The sequence below is a fragment of the Scyliorhinus canicula genome, chromosome 12, assembly GCF_902713615.1.
Source record: "Scyliorhinus canicula chromosome 12, sScyCan1.1, whole genome shotgun sequence".
Classification (NCBI taxonomy): domain Eukaryota; kingdom Metazoa; phylum Chordata; class Chondrichthyes; order Carcharhiniformes; family Scyliorhinidae; genus Scyliorhinus; species Scyliorhinus canicula.
In genome coordinates this window covers 164,178,591-164,195,380 of record NC_052157.1, presented here as the reverse complement: position 1 = coordinate 164,195,380, position 16,790 = coordinate 164,178,591, and the positions used below count along the sequence as shown (strand labels likewise).

At 45.6% G+C, this 16,790-nt stretch overlaps 1 protein-coding gene across 4 annotated transcripts in view; it reads left to right on the top strand.

Annotated features, from left to right (window-relative positions):
- The window catches only part of ncor1 (nuclear receptor corepressor 1), a 356,231-nt gene that overhangs the window by 210,702 nt on the left and 128,739 nt on the right, over positions 1-16,790 (top strand). For all 4 annotated transcript variants that reach the window (XM_038814799.1, XM_038814800.1, XM_038814801.1 and 1 more), the window contains 3 exons: positions 3,197-3,339; positions 6,055-6,187; positions 7,278-7,788. In XM_038814799.1, the coding sequence (XP_038670727.1) occupies positions 3,197-3,339; positions 6,055-6,187; positions 7,278-7,788 (787 nt within the window). The remainder of the gene's footprint in view (positions 1-3,196; positions 3,340-6,054; positions 6,188-7,277; positions 7,789-16,790) is intronic.

Genomic DNA, 16,790 nt, shown 5'->3' with positions numbered 1-16,790 from the left:
CACACAAACACGGGGAGAAAGTGCAACTCCACATAATTCCCAGGGCCGGAATTGAACTCGGATCCATGGTGCTGTGATGCTGTTGTGCATACCACTGTCCCACCCTGGGTCCTTGCACAGATCACTGCAGTACCCCTCTGGTCACTGCCTGCCCATCGGAAAAATACCTATTTATTCCAATCTTTTGCTTTGTGTTTGCTAACCAGCTTTCTATCCATCTCAAGACACTACTGCAATCCCATGCACTTTAACTTCACATATTAATCTGCTATGTGAGACCTTGTCAGAAGTCTTCTGAAAGTCTAAATAAACCACATCCACCGGTTCTCGCTGGTCAACTGCACTGGCTACTTTTCTTTTTCGTTTTTTTATTAAATTTAGAATACCCAATTAATTTTTTTCCACTTAAGGGGCAATTTAGCGTGGCCAATCCACCTACCTGCACATCTTTGGGTTGTGGGGACGAAACCCACGCAAACACAGGGAGAATGTGCAAACTCCACACGGACAGTGACTCGTACTGGTTACTTCTTCAAAGAATTCCAGTAGATTTTTCGAGCATGATTTCCCTTTCATAAATCCATGCTCACTTTGTCTGATTATACCACTGCTTTCCAAATGTTGTGCTATCAATGAACTCCAGCAACTTCCCTACTACCAACCTTAGGCTCACTGGTCTATAGTTCCCTGTTTTCTCTCTGCCTCCCTTTTTGAATAGCAGGGTTACATTCGCTACCCTCCAATCTGTGGGAACCATTCCAGAGTCCAAAGAATTTTGGAAAATGACCACAATGGATCTACTATTTCCAGGGCCACTTAAGTACTCTGGGATGACGGTTATCAGGGTTTGGAGATTTTTCCGCATACTATCTCATTTATTTCCCCCAAACCATTTCTTTACTACTATTAAACTCCTTCAGCTCACCACTAAAATTTGTGTTTCTCAGAACTTCCAGTACAGTATTCATGTTCTTCCTTTGTGAAGACAGAAGCAAAGTACAAATTTAGTACCTCAGCCATTTCTTTGTTCCCAGGTATGAATCCTCCCCCCGTTTCTCACTGTAAGGGGCCTACATTAGAACATAGAACATAGAACGATACAGCGCAGTACAGGCCCTTCGGCCCTCGATGTTGCACCGACATGGAAAAAAACTAAAGGCCATCTAACCTACACTATGCCCTTATCATCCATATGCTTATCCAATAAACTTTTAAATGCCCTCAATGTTGGCGAGTTCACTACTGTTGCAGGTAGGGCATTCCACGGCCTCACCACTCTTTGCGTAAAAAACCCACCTCTGACCTCTGTCCTATATCTATTACCCCTCAATTTAAGGCTATGTCCCCTCGTGCTAGCCACCTCCATCCGCTGGAGAAGGCTCTCGCTGTCCACCCTATCTAACCCTCTGATCATTTTGTATGCCTCTATTAGGTCACCTCTTAACCTTCTTCTCTCTAACGAAAACAACCTCAAGTCCATCAGCCTTTCCTCATAAGATTTTCCCTCCATACCAGGCAATATCCTGGTAAATCTCCTCTGCACCCGTTCCAAAGCTTCCACGTCCTTCCTATAATGAGGCGACCAGAACTGTACGCAATACTCCAAATGCGGCCGTACTAGAGTTTTGTACAACTGCAACATGACCTCATGGCTCCGGAACTCAATCCCTCTACCAATAAAGGCCATCACACCATAGGCCTTCTTCACAACCCTATCAACCTGGGTGGCAACTTTCAGGGATCTATGTACATGGACACCGAGATCCCTCTGCTCATCCACACTACCAAGAATTTTACCATTAGCCAAATATTCCGCATTCCTGTTATTCTTTCCAAAGTGAATCACCTCACACTTCTCCACATTAAACTCCATTTGCCACCTCTCAGCCCAGCTCTGCAACTTATCTATGTCCCTCTGTAACCTGCAACATCCTTCCGCACTGTCTACAACTCCACCAACTTTAGTGTCGTCTGCAAATTTACTCACCCATCCTTCTGCGCCCTCCTCTAGGTCATTTATAAAAATGACAAACAGCAAAGGCCCCAGAACAGATCCTTGTGGTACGCCACTCGTAACTGAACTCCATTCTGAACATTTCCCATCAACCACCACTCTCTGTCTTCTTTCAACTAGCCAATTTCTGATCCACATCTCTAAATCACCCTCAATCCCCAGCCTCCGTATTTTCTGCAATAGCCGACCGTGGGGAACCTTATCAAACGCTTTACTGAAATCCATATACACCACATCAACTGCTCTACCCTCGTCCACCTGTTCAGTCACCTTCTCAAAGAACTCGATAAGGTTTGTGAGGCATGACCTACCCTTCACAAAACCATGCTAAATCGTATCTTTTATAATCCTCTCCAAGACTTTACCCACCACAGACGTTAGGCTCACCGGCCTATATTTACCGGGGTTATCTCTACTCCCCTTCTTGAACAAAGGGACCACATTTGCTATCCTCCAGTCCTCTGGCACTATTCCTGTAGCCAATGATGACCTAAAAATCAAAGCCAAAGGCTCAGTAATCTCTTCCCTGGCTTCCCAGAGAATCCTAGGATAAATCCCATCAGGCCCCGGGGACTTATCTATTTTCACCATGTCCAGAATTGCCAACACTTCTTCCCTACGCACCTCAAAGCCATCTATTCTAATAGCCTGGGTCTCAGCATTCTCCTCGACAATATTATGGGGCCTCACGGTAGCATGGTGGTTAGCATCAATGCTTCACAGCTCCAGGGTCCCAGGTTCGATTCCCTCCCCAACCGCTCTAGCAAGTACCCCCCCAGGACACAAGTGATTTAATAGAGATGTACAAGATTAAGATTTGTTCAGTTAAGGTGGACAAGTAAAAACTTTCCTATTAGCTGATGGTATAAGGACTAAGGGACACAAATTTATGTTTTTTGGCAAGAGATGTAGGGGGGTGGGGGATGTGAGCAAGAACTTTGTAACACAGCAAAGGTTAAAGACCTTAACTCACTGTCCATGAGGGCGGTGGGCACAGAGACGATGAATTATTTCAAAAGGAAATTGGGTGGGCAGTTGGGGGAAATAAACTCGCAGGGTTACAAAGAGAGAATTAGACTGAATTGATTGTTTTAAAGAGATAATATCCGCAATATTATCCCCTTTTTGGTGTAATGACATGTGACTTGTGGATTAATTCTACTCCTGGTGTCTTTACCTTAGGACTCGTGGAACATGGACGGAACTGGGCAGCTATTGCCAAGATGGTGGGCACCAAAAGCGAAGCACAGTGCAAGAATTTCTACTTCAACTACAAGAGGCGGCACAACCTTGACATGCTGCTGCAACAACACAAACTTAGAGTGGTGAGTCAGCCTTTCCATCGACAGGCATATCTGTCCTCATGGGCAGTCGAAAATTAGGGGTCATGGGTTCAGAGTAATTTTGCAATCATAGAGACTGAAAAAAAAATCTGACTTCTAATTAATAGTTAATAAAATGAAACAGGGCAGCACGGCGGCGCAGTGGTTAGCACTGCAGTCTCACGGCGCCGAGGTCCCAGGTTCGATCCCGGCTCTGGGTCACTGTCCATGTGGAGTTTGCACATTCTCCCCGTGTCTGCGTGGGTTTCACCCCCACAACCCAAAGATGTGCAGAGTAGGTGGAATGGCCACGCTAAATTGTCCCTTAATTGGAAAAAATGAATTGGGTACTCGAAATTTATTTTTAAAAATAAAGAAAATGAAACAAGATTTTATGTTTTAAAAGTTTTGCTGTAACAAATTACTAAAACAAATACAGTCAACTAAATTATTCTCATTTTAATGGCAGCTGATGCTTCAAAAGGAATGTTCCTTTTTTATACTTAGCACATTTTGTACTCCCCATAGAATTACAGCCCTTATAACTGTTATAATAATCTTTAGTAGTGTCACAAGTAGGCTGCAATGAAGTTACTGTGAAAATCCCCTAGTCGCCACATTCCGGCGCCTGTTCGGGTACACAGAGGGAGAATTCAGAATGTCCAATTCACCCAACAGCACGTCTTTCGGGACTTGTGGGAGGAAACCGGAGCACCCGGAGGAAACCCACACAGACACAGGGAGAACGTGCAGACTCCACACAGACAGTGACCCAAGCCGGGAATCGAACCTAGGACCCTGTAAGCCTACTTGTGACACAAATAAAGATTATTATTAGTTACTCTGTTTAGTTCTTAGCCGCAGGAAAGTGGAGTTAAACCTACGTTAGCTGGATTGGCCATGCTAAATTGCCTCTTAGGTAGGGTTCCAGGGATAGGGCGGGGGAGTGGGCCCTGGTGGTGTGCTCTTTCGGAGGGTTGGTGCAGACTCTTACATTCTTACACCTGAGATTGGTCATGTCTGGAAGGACTTCACATGACACTAGGTGCAAGTTGTTTAAAGTGAACCCTGTTAAAGAACAGGCAAAAAGTTGAGAAAGTGCAAGATACTGCTCTATAATATGGGACATTCTTGATTTTTGGGATGCCAGTGTCTTTTGTGGGCTCATGAGTCGGCGCTGGGAACGCTCATCTGCAAATAGCAGTTGTTCATTTGTTTTTACATTGTATTTGTTCGAGAGATGAGTGTGTCCTTGGCAAGGCCAGCGTTTATTGCCCATCCATAACTGCCCTTGAGAAGATGGTGAGCTGCCTTGTCGAGCCACTGCAGTCCAACTGATGCAGATACAGCCAATGTGCTTTTGGAGAGGGGGCGGGGGCTTCCAGGATTTTGACCAAACCACAGTGAAGGAATGACGATATCATTCGAAGTCAAGGTGGTGTGTGTCTTGGAGGGAACTTGCAGAACAAAAAGAACAAAGAACAAAGAAAATTACAGCACAGGAACAGGCCCTTCGCCCCTCCCAGCCTGCGACGATCCAGATCCTTTATCTAAACCTATGTTGCCTATTTTCCAAGGTCTACTTCTCTCTATGTCTGTCCAGATGCATCTTAAATGATGCTATCGTGCCCGCCTCTACCACCTCCGCTGGCAAAGCATTCCAGGCACCCACCACCCTCTGCGTAAAAAACTTCCCACGCACATCTCCCTTAAACTTTCCCCCCCTCACCTTGAAATCGTGACCTCTTGTAATTGACACCCCCACTCTTGGAAAAAGCTTGTTGCTATCCACCCTGTCCATACATAGAACATAGAACAGTACAGCACAGAACAGGCCCTTCGGCCCTCGATGTTGTGCCGAACAATGATCACCCTACTTAAACCCACGTAACCCGTATACCCATAACCCAACAATTCCCCCATTAACCTTACACTACGGGCAATTTAGCATGGCCAATCCACCTAACCCGCACATCTTTGGACTGTGGGAGGAAACCGGAGCACCCGGAGGAAACCCACGCACACACGGGGAGGACGTGCAGACTCCACACAGACAGTGACCCAGCCGGGAATCGAACCTGGGACCCTGGAGCTGTGAAGCATTGATGCTAACCACCATGCTACCGTGAGGCCCCCAACATACCTCTCATAATTTTGTAGACCTCAATCAGGTCTCCCCTCAACCTCCGTCTTTCCAACGAAAACAATCCTAATCTACTCAACCTTTCTTCATAGCTAGCACTCTCCATACCAGGCAACATCCTGGTGAACCTCCTCTGCACCCTCTCTAAAGCATCCACATCCTTCTGGTAATGTGGCGACCAGAACTGCACGCAGTATTCCAAATGTGGCCTAACCAAAGTCCTATGCAACTGTAACATGACCTGCCGACTCTTGTACTCAATACCCTGTCCGATGAAGGCAAGCATGCAGTGGGAGGTGTTTCCTTTCATCTGTTATCCTCGTTCCCCTTGGTAGTAGAGATTGGATTTAGAGGATGCGGCTGAAAAATCCTGTTGCTAGATGTTTGTTCACAAAATGTATTGAGGAGTATGGAGCAAAGGCAGGGAGGTTACAAATCAGCCATGATGTCATTGAAGGTGCATACCAGGCTCAAGGGGTTACTCTTGTTTCTGCCTTGTCCCTGGCTTGGGTGAGACCATCGATGTAGAGTTATAGGGTCCCAGGTGTTTTTTCACATCTTCTCTGTCTCCTCAGCAACAGATGTCACGGAGATCACGTGAAGATCGGGAAGTATCACAATGTGAAAGCATTGCTTCAACAGTGTCTGCACAAGAAGATGAGGATAATGAAGTGTCCAATGAAGAGGAGAATCCAGAGGACAGTGAAGGTATAGAGAAATCTATGTCACCATGTGCTGGAGTTGTGATAATACCTACTTGGATAAGTTCAAAGCTTTGTATGGGGCAGCAGACAGGGGGTTAGCGTTGCTGGTGGGATAAAGTATGCAGAAATGCCCAGCACTGTGTCTGAACTGAGGGAAATACCTCGCCTGCCCATACTGTAAGATGATACTTTATTCCCGATGCTATCTGCATGGCAGAACTATATTTACCTGCTGTTGGTACATACTCTGTCCAGTTATATTTCTCCAAGATTTCGACTTGGCTCCATCAGTATCTCCTCTATGGAACATCAGCAGTTTCTGAAGGGATTCCTGTGGCCAAATGGTGGTGTTGTGGTAAAAATATTGATGGGTTACTTCACAAAGTGCAAATATCTTCAGAATTTGTGTAATTTTACTGATCTACAAATCTGCTGCATGTAGTCTAAACGCTCCTAATTTACCTCCCTGCATTTTTTCCAATTGGGCCACTCTGTTCAATTGGTCCGCCCTGACTAAAAGGAGGCCGTTGAGGGAGCTTCCATTCTGCAGGGAGGGTGATTGTCAACTGACCCACTGTTTCCATTGGAGCAAAATGTAATATCAAACACACATGTTAGAGCTTAAACGTGGTTGATTTTGCACAACTGCAAAAACCAACAGTGAACCTGTTGTCTAATCTTTCAGGACAAGGTCGACCTTCATCTCAGGGTCATCCTGTAGTAGTTGGAAAGTGCAAGCACAATATCCACATATATACCTTAATGGAACAGATGACCAGTTTCTCGACATGCCTGGAAAAGAATTGAATTTGTCACTTGTGTTCATGGTGTATATATTTCCATGTCTCAGTCTGTTTAAGCAGTATTTTCTATCGATTGGCTTTTGACTTTCCAATGTTCTTCCCAATCAGCAAGTTGATGCTTTTTGGAGCTCCTTGTCTGATGAAAGGTTAACATGTCTTTCAGCACCAGACTGAAGTATATTACCATTGTTATTTCAGATTTGCAGCAACTGTTGCTTTAGTTTTTGTTCCTCTGTAATTCTTACTTGAGGTTTTAATTGTGACGGATGAATGTGATTTTTTTATTCCCAGGAGCTGAGAACAGCTCAGATACTGAGAGTGCACCTTCACCATCGCCTATGGAGACAGGGAAGTCGAGTAAGGAAAGTACGGAGGCTAACCGGTTAACTGAAGAAGAGAATCCTGCCAGTAAGGATGCTCCAACTATACAGTCTGTCTCACCAGCACCCACTGCTCCCTCACCTGAACTGCAGGTCAAGCAGGAGATAAACTTGGGCTTTGAGGAGTCAATGGAGGGGCAAAGGGGAGTTGATGCTGAAGCAAAGCCTGTGTTTGAACCTCTGCTGAAGACCAAAACTGAGCCTGTGGATGTGAATATGAAGCCAGAAGAAAATCTGCAGGTTAAAGAGGAGGTGGATGCCAAAGACAAAGAGTTTGAGAAAACCAGGCAGCAGGGAATAATGGGAACAGAGCTGCTCAATCTGGCGCAGCCTGGAGTACAGATGGAGTCTCATTCGGACAATGATTCCAGTGCAACCTGCAGTGCGGATGAAGTGGAAGATGGAGAGCCTGACAGGCAAAGGTGGGTACATTCTGTGGGATAAAGGGACATGATAATGCAGAAAATTACTTTGTCAGCAAAGCCAGTATTCTGCCAATTTTATGTGAAAATGGGTGGGGTAAGAATCATAAGTGACACGAGGAAGAAGTTTTTTACACAGGGAATGGTTAGGATGTGGAATGCAGTACCTGATAGGGCACTGGATTCCAAATCAATGATACCTTCAAAAGAAAATTGGTTTGAAGAATGAAAATTTGCAGGAATTTGAGGAAAGGCAAGAAGTAGGAATAACCTTATTGTTCTTTGAAAGAGTTGGTGCCAAATGGTCTCCTTCTGCCCTGTATTCTAAGGAATAATGATCCCCAAATCATTAATAAAAATCATGCTGCATGATTAAATAAAAACAGAATTTGATGTATCCAGTCACCAAAAACAGATGATCCTGGTGATGAACAGTGAACCAAGTCAGCAAAAACTCCTGTATGTTGGCTGTGCTTTTCCTCATTGGGTAGTCACTGTTCCTCATTCCTCATTTGGAGATCGGCTCCTGCTTACTTAGGAAGATGGAGTGATTTCAAATCCATTTTGTATTCCAATCCTTTTGTGAGGATGTTAGTTACAACACTTTCCTATCACTTCAGAAATGCTCATTTAAAAAATTTGCTCAGCTGAAATTAATTCTCCCGTGCAACTGATCTTGGGAGAAAAGGTGCAGGGGTTGGTCATGTAAACCTCATTCAGTGAGATCATGCCTGACCTGTATGCCTGGGTTGGTCATGTAAACCTCATTCAGTGAGATCATGCCTGACCTGTATGCCTGGGTTGGTCATGTAAACCTCATTCAGTGAGATCATGCCTGACCTGTATGCCTGGGTTGGTCATGTAAACCTCATTCAGTGAGATCATGCCTGACCTGTATGCCTGGGTTGGTCATGTAAACCTCATTCAGTGAGATCATGCCTGACTTGTATGCCAATTCAATTTACTTGTCTTTGGCCCTTAATGTGATAACAGACCTGAGGGGCCAAACCCCCGCTTCAAATTCTTTTGTTCTTGTCGTCACTAATAAAATCCAATAGGGAACTTGGAAGAATCTTCCTTGCATGGAGAGTGGTTAGAATGTGAAACTTGCTCCCACAGTGATTGGTTTAAGTGAATAGCATTGATATATTTGAAGAGATGCTAGATCGGTACGTGAGGGAGAAATGAATAGAAAGTTACGCTGATGAGGTGGAATAAAGTAGGGTGCGTGGAGGCTCATGTGCAACATAAACACTAGTACAGACCAGTTAAACCAACTGCTCTGTTACAATTTGGTGAAAGGCTAAAACTCCAATAGGATCCCCTGGGGAAAAGCATGCAACACTCCCTTCTCTTTATCCCAAACCACTTGCTCTGATTATCCATTACCAATACCACTCCTCTCACAAGTGGATTTGTGAGGGGTAAGTCTTACCTCACAAATTTGATTGAATTCTTTGAGGAGGTAACTAAGTGTGTAGATGAAGGTAGAGCAATTGATGTTGTATATATGGATTTTAGTAAGGCGTTTGATAACCCATGGTCTGCTCATGAAGAAAGTAAGGAGGTGTGGGAGAGAGAGAAATTTGGCCAATTGGATAAGTAACTGGCTATCACATAGAAGACAGAGGGTGGTAGTGGATGGAAAATTTTCAGACTGGAGACCAGTTACCAGCGGTGTACCACAGGGATCAATTTTATCAATGACTTGGAGGAGGGAGCTGAAGGGTGGGTCAGTAAATTTGCTGATGTCACCAAGATTGGTGGAGTAGTGGATGAGTTGGAGGGCGTTGTAGGCTGCAAAGAGACATTGATAGGATGCAGAGCTGGGCCGAAAAATGTCAGATGGAGTTTAACTCTGATAAGTGCGAGGTGATTCATTTTGGTAGAAATAATGTGAATGCGGATTACAGGGTCAATGGCAGGGTTCTGAGGAATGTGGAGGAACAGAGAGATCTTGTGGTTCATGTCCACAGATCTCTGAAGGTTGCCACTCATGTGGATAGAGCCATGAAGAAGGCATATAGTGTGTTGGCGTTTATTAACAGGGGGCTTGGGTTTAAGAGCCGCGGGGTTATGCTGCAACTATACATGACCCTGGTGAGACCACATTTAGAGTATTGTGTGCAGTTCTGGTCACCTCATTATAGAAAGGATGTGGAAGCATTGGAAGGGTGTAAAGGAGATTTACCAGGATGCTGCCCGGTTTGCAGGATAGGTCTTATGAGGAAAGGTTGAGGGAGCTAGGGCTTTTCTCTTTGGAGCAGAGGAGGATGAGAGGCGACTTAATAGAGGTTTATAAGATGATGAGGGGGATAGATAGAGTGGACGTTCAGAGACTATTTCCTTGGGTGGATGTAGCTGTTACAAGGGGGCATAACTAAGATTCAGGGTGGGAGATATAGGAGGGATGTCCGAGGTAGGTTCTTTACTCAGAGAATGGTTAGGATGTGGAATGGACTGCCTGTGTGATAGTGGAGTTGGACACTTTAGGAACTTTCAAGCGGTTATTGGATCGGCACATGGAGCACACCAGAATGACAGGGAGTGGGATAGCTTGATCTTGGTTTCGGACAATGCTCGGCACAACATCGAGGACCGAAGGGCCTGTTCTGTGCTGTACTGTTGTATGTTCTATCTATGTTCTAAAATATCTTTATTAAAATAAAAGAGAAAAGCACAGGATACCCAATAAACATTAAATACTAAAGCTAACGCAAACCCCTGAACAACTGATGGCGGCTAACTCCTGATAAAAAGGAAATCAATAGTTACCATGTCAAACAGAACCTCTCCACCAACCCCCTGATGGTGAACTTGACTTTCTCCAAATGCAAGAATGAAATTTAGTCACCCAACGAAGCAGAGGCATTGGGTGGAGTGGGAGACCTCCAACCATGCAATATTTGTCTCTGGGCTATAAGCGAGGCAAAGGCAGTAACGTCTGCCTCTACCCCAGACTGAACCATGGTGTATCCGATACCCCAAATAGTGCCCCCAGTGGACAGAGGTCTTTACATGGAGTGTCTCCGACATGGTATTAAAGAATGAAGTAAGAAGCCTTACAACACCAGGTTCAAGTCCAACAGGTTTGTTTCAAATTACTGGCATTCGGAGCACAGCTCCGTCCTCACCTATGGATGCAAATCCACCCTCACTACCATTTTGAGGAACATGCTCAAGTAGTATTCCATGGGCACTCGATCCTCCGGCAACTCCATAATCCAGATATTCTGCCTCCTGGACCTGTTTTCTTGGTCGTTCAGCTTGCCTCTCAGCAATTTATTAATTCAGCCACTGAAGTCAGAGGGGATTCCAGCGCTGCGGCAATCTGAGCGCTTGTGTCCGGCAAATCCACCTCTGTACTCTAGTTTGTGATCCCTGGACTTTGACAGTCTCATTTGGTTACCCCAGAGCTGCTCGAATAGGGGCAAAGATCCTCCGATACGATTTTTCGGTGCTTCTCAAAGTTAATTCTCCAAGATATTAGAGAGAACCTTGGCCGTCAGTGGAGGGGAAGGAGAGAAAGAAACTGACTCCGCCATGTTACTTACCCTCATGCTCTGAGAGAACTCCGACTCCATCAACAAGCTTCTGCTCAAAGCTCTCTTATCCTTGTTATTTTGGGCATTTCAATGAGGATGGTATTCTATTCCGATAACTATCATGTGATTGCAAGGAATAGACAACCTGTGGCACCAAACAAAAGGGCAAAATATGCAGTTGTCAAGCAGGAGAACTCTGCGTCTGCCCCTACATTACGCCACCGGAAATCATAACCTCCTATTTCTGGCAATATGCTCGTGATTGTCTCATAAAAAGTGAACCAATTATTCGGTCACGTCCTACCCATTGCACATTTGTACTGACTCTCATTCATCGCAATACTTTTACAACTGATAAATCACTTGATTTCTGCTAGACTTCAGTAATTTCACACAACCCTCATTAGGGGAGATTTTGTTGGGGAGGTTTTAAACTAATGTGGCAGGGGGATGGGAACCAGATTAGGAAGTTAGAGGTCAGTAAAGAAGCAGCAACTAAAGCCAGTAAGGTACTAGATAATAAACTCAATGTGACTAAGGGGAAGAGTAGACAGGGAAGAGATGATGATCGCAAAGGGACAGGTGGTCTGAGGTTCATTTGTTTTAATGCGAGAAGTGTAGCAGGTAAGACAGATAACTTAGGGTTCGGATTAGTACCTGGGAATATGATGTTATTGGTATTACTGAGACTTGGTTGAGGGATGGGCAAGACTGGCAACTAAATATCCCAGGGTATAGATGCTTCAGGAGGGATAGAGAGGGAGGTAAAAGGGGTGGAGGAGTTGCATTACTGGCCAGAGATGATATCACAGCTGTGATTAAGGAGGGCATGATGGAGGATTCGAGCACTGAGGCAATGGGCAGGTTGTTTCCACTGGCGGGTGAAAACAGAACTAGGGGGCATAGCCTCAAAATAAGGGGAAATAGATTTAGGACTGAGTTTAGGAGGAACTTCTTCACTCAAAGGGTTGTGAATCTATTGAATTCCTTGCCCAGTGAAGCAGTTGAGGCTCCTTCATTAAATGTTTTTAAGGTAAAGATAGTTTTTTGAAGAATAAAGGGATTAAGGGTTATGGTGTTCGGGCCGGAAAGTGAAGCTGAGTCCGCAAAAGATCAGCCATGATCTCATTGAATGGTGGAGCAGGCTCGAGGGGCCAGATGGCGTACTCCTGCTCCTAGTTCTTATGTTCTGATGAGGCTCTCAACTTTATAGTTAACTGGTTTTCTCCCTTTATAATATTAGCAACTTTCTAATCCAAAACCATAGTTTCCTGAATTTGAAGAGCTTTGGAAAATTATGTACCTGCAATTTTCACCCCTGTTTCTTCTAATAGTTTTGAACAGAAACCTGAAGGTTTGCCTCATTGGGGCAGCAGGGTAGCATGGTGGTTACCATAAATGCTTCACAGCTCCAGGGTCCCAGGTTCGATTCCCGGCTGGGTCACTGTCTGTGTGGAGTCTGCACGTCCTCCCCCTGTGTGCGTGGGTTTCCTCCGGGTCCTCCGGTTTCCTCCCACAGTCCAAAGATGTGCGGGTTAGGTGGATTGGCCATGCTAAATTGCCCGTAGTGTCCTAATAAAAGTAAGGTTAAGGGGGGGGTTGTTGGGTTACGGGTATAGGGTGGATACGTGGGTTTGAGTAGGGTGATCATGGCTCGGCACAACATTGAGGGCCGAAGGGCCTGTTCTGTGCTGTACTGTTCTATGTTCTATGTACCCGAACAGGCGCCGGAGTGTGGCGACTAGGGGATTTTCACAGTGACTTAATTGCAGAGTTAATGTTAGCCTACTTGTGACAATAATAAAGATTATTATTATTAAATACCATTAATGAGCCTTCGCCTGCCTCTTAACATTTTCGTACTCTTAATAGATATATATATATAGGTCTTTTATTTGACAACATTTGCAAATTACTTTTCTGTTTTCTCTTTATTCATTCGCAAGATGAACAAAAGCTGGTCCCATTAGCTGATGGTACAAGATTATGGGATTCAAATTAAGATTTTGGGCAAAAGATGCGAGATGCAAAAGCTTTTTACTAACGAGTAGTAATGATCTGGGATTATCTGCCTCTGAGGGTGCTGAAAGGTCATTTTCAAATGAGTGGATGGGCACTTATGGGAAAGAAACTTGCAGGGCCGAGGAGATAGAGTAGGAGAATGGGACTGGCCGGATTACTCTACAGAGAGGTAGCTGGCACTCAGTGAGCAGAATGGGCTTCTTCTGTGCTGTTGTGATGCTATGTAGGGTAATATAAGCAACTCTTTACACACAGGAAGATCACATGGGCAGAAATCAGACTACCCACTTTCAGATTTCAGTATCTGCAGTAATTTGCTTTTACCCAGTTCATCTGTTGCCTCTGATTCTTTAGTGAATTCCCTTAAAGCTGTACCCTCTAGTTGCCAGCCCTTCTGCCAGTGCAAACAAGGTAAATAAAGAGAAATTATCAAAAATCTTGAATAATTCTTTGAATTTTCCCCGTTAGTCTTCTCTACTCCAAAGAAACTAACCCCAGTAGGTGGGTTACACCCTGTTAGGCTGAACCACAAATAGCTGGTGCCATTCTAGTAAACCTCAATAACACCTGCAGCCATTCACCTTGTTGAAGTGTGGGCCCAAAATCAAACACTGTACTCCAGTCAGAGTGTAACCAGTGGTTTATAATCTTTAACATAACTTTTGTTTTTGTTCTCTGTGCCTGTATTAATGATGCCATGTGCCTTTTGAGACAGCCTTCTCAACATGACCTGCCATCTTCAAAGGTTTGTGAACAGACCAGCCCCATGCCAAGCTCCTCTGTTCCTCTTTAAAAGTGTGTTCTCAACCTTCACGGGGGGTCCACTGCACGCTTTCCAATAGTCTGAAAACAACAGTTCACCACTACACTCTGCTTTCTGTCCCTTCCTCAATTTCACACCCACAGAACCACTCACCCTTTAATATTCAGTTCACTATCAATTCTAGTATGTGCTGATCTATGAAACATTTTTTGAAAATCCACTAACCTGTACAAAACAACAACCTCATTTCTGACATCAACCCTTCTGACGCTCCACCAAAGAATTCAAATCAAGTTAGTCAAACACAATTTACCGTTAACAATTTGGTGCTGACTTTAGTTTATTAACCCAAATCTTTTCAAATGCCAGTTCATTTTAGGCTGATTGGCCAACAGTCAACAAGTTTATTACTCATCCTGTTTTGAGCGTGGATTAATATTTCAAATAAAAACAGAAAATACTGGAAATACTCAGCAGACCTGGCAGCATCTGTGGTGAGAGAAACAGAGCTAATGTTTCAGGTTGGAATCTTGCTCTGTAGCACGTGCTGCTTATGCTGTTTGACACATAAGTAGTCCTGTGTTGTAGCTTCACCAGGTTGACACCTCATATTTCGGTCTGCCTGGTGTTGCTCCTGGCCTGCTCTCCTGCCCTCTTCATTGAACCAGAGTTGATCCCCTGGCTTGGTAGTAATGGTAGAGTGGAGGATGTGCCGAGCCATGAGGTTACAGATAGTGGTCAAATACAATCCTGCTGTTGCTGATGGCCCACAGCGCCTCATGGATGCCCAGTCTTCAGTTGCTGGATCTGTGCGACGTCTATCCCATTTAGCACGGTGGTAGTGCCACACAACACGATAGAGGGTATCTTCAATGTGAAGATGGGGCTTTGTGTCCACAAGAACAGTGTCACTTATACCAATACTGTCGTGGACAGGTGCTCCTGCAGCAGGCAGATTGGTGAGGATCAGGTCAAGTGTATTTTTCCCTCTTATTGGTTTCCTCAGCACCTGCTGCAGCCCCAGTCTAGCAGCTCTGTCCTTTAGGACCCGGCCAGCTCGGTTAGTAGTCGTGCTACTCAGCCACTCTTGGTGATGGACATTGAATTCCCCCACCCAGGGTGCATTCTGTGTCCTTGTCACCCCCAGTGCATCCTCCAAGCGATGTTCAGCATGGAGGGATACTGATTTATCAGTTGACGGTTGGACTGTACATGGTAATCAGCAGGAGGTCTCCTTGCTCATATTTGAGACTTCATGGGGTCCAGAGTCGATGTTGAGGACTCCCAGGGTAAATCCCTCCCGACTGTATACCACTGTGCCACCACCTCTACTGGGTATGTCCTGTCCTACAAGATGGTGATTGTGTTGCCTGGGACGTTATCTGTCAGGTATGATTCCGTGAGTTTGCCTGTCAGACTGTTGAGACACCTCTCCCAATTTCGGCGTATGCCCCCAGACCGGTCAACTTTGCAGGATCCGTGTGGCTGGGTTTGCTGCTGTCGTTTCCAGTGCCTGTTTATTGACTTTGTTGCTATTTGATACAACTGAGTGGCTTGCTGGGCCATTTCGGAGCCCATTTCAGAGCCCATTTCAGAGCCCATTTCAGAGTCAACCAGGTCAGGACGGCAGATTTCCTTCCCAAAAGAACATTCGTGAACCAGCTAGGTTTCTAGCGACAATCGCTTCATGGTCATTTTGAGTCTTTAATTGCAGATATTTATTGAATTTGGTTTCCACCATCTGCCGTGGCGGGATTTGAAAAGGGGCCCATAGAGTCCCCTGGATCACCAGTCCAGTGACAATACAGCTACCCCACCACCTCCCCGTAGACAATACAGCTACCCCACCACCTCCCCGTAGACAATACAGCTACCCCACCACCTCCCCGTAGACAATACAGCTACCCCACCACCTCCCCGTAGACAATACAGCTATCCCACCACCTCCCCGTAGACAATACAGCTACCCCACCACCTCCCCGTAGACAATACAGCTACCCCACCACCTCCCCGTAGACAATACAGCTACCCCACCACCTCCCCGTAGACAATACAGCTACCCCACCACTTCCCCGTAGACAATACAGCTACCCCACCACCTCCCCGTAGACAGTACAGCTACCCCACCACCTCCCCGTAGACAATACAGCTACCCCACCACCTCCCCGTAGACAATACAGCTACCCCACCACCTCCCCGTAGACAATACAGCTACCCCACCACCTCCCCGTAGACAATACAGCTACCCCACCACCTCCCCGTAGACAGTACAGCTACCCCACCACCTCCCCGTAGACAGTACAGCTACCCCACCACCTCCCCGTAGACAGTACAGCTACCCCACCACCTCCCCGTAGACAATACAGCTACCCCACCACCTCCCCGTAGACAATACAGCTACCCCACCACCTCCCCGTAGACAATACAGCTACCCCACCACCTCCCCGTAGACAATACAGCTACCCCACCACCTCCCCGTAGACAGTACAGCTACCCCACCACCTCCCCGTAGACAATACAGCTACCCCACCACCTCCCCGTAGACAATACAGCTACCCCACCACCTCCCCGTAGACAATACAGCTACCCCACCACCTCCCCGTAGACAGTACAGCTACCCCACCACCTCCCCGTAGACAGTACAGCTACCCCACCACCTCCCCGTAGACAGT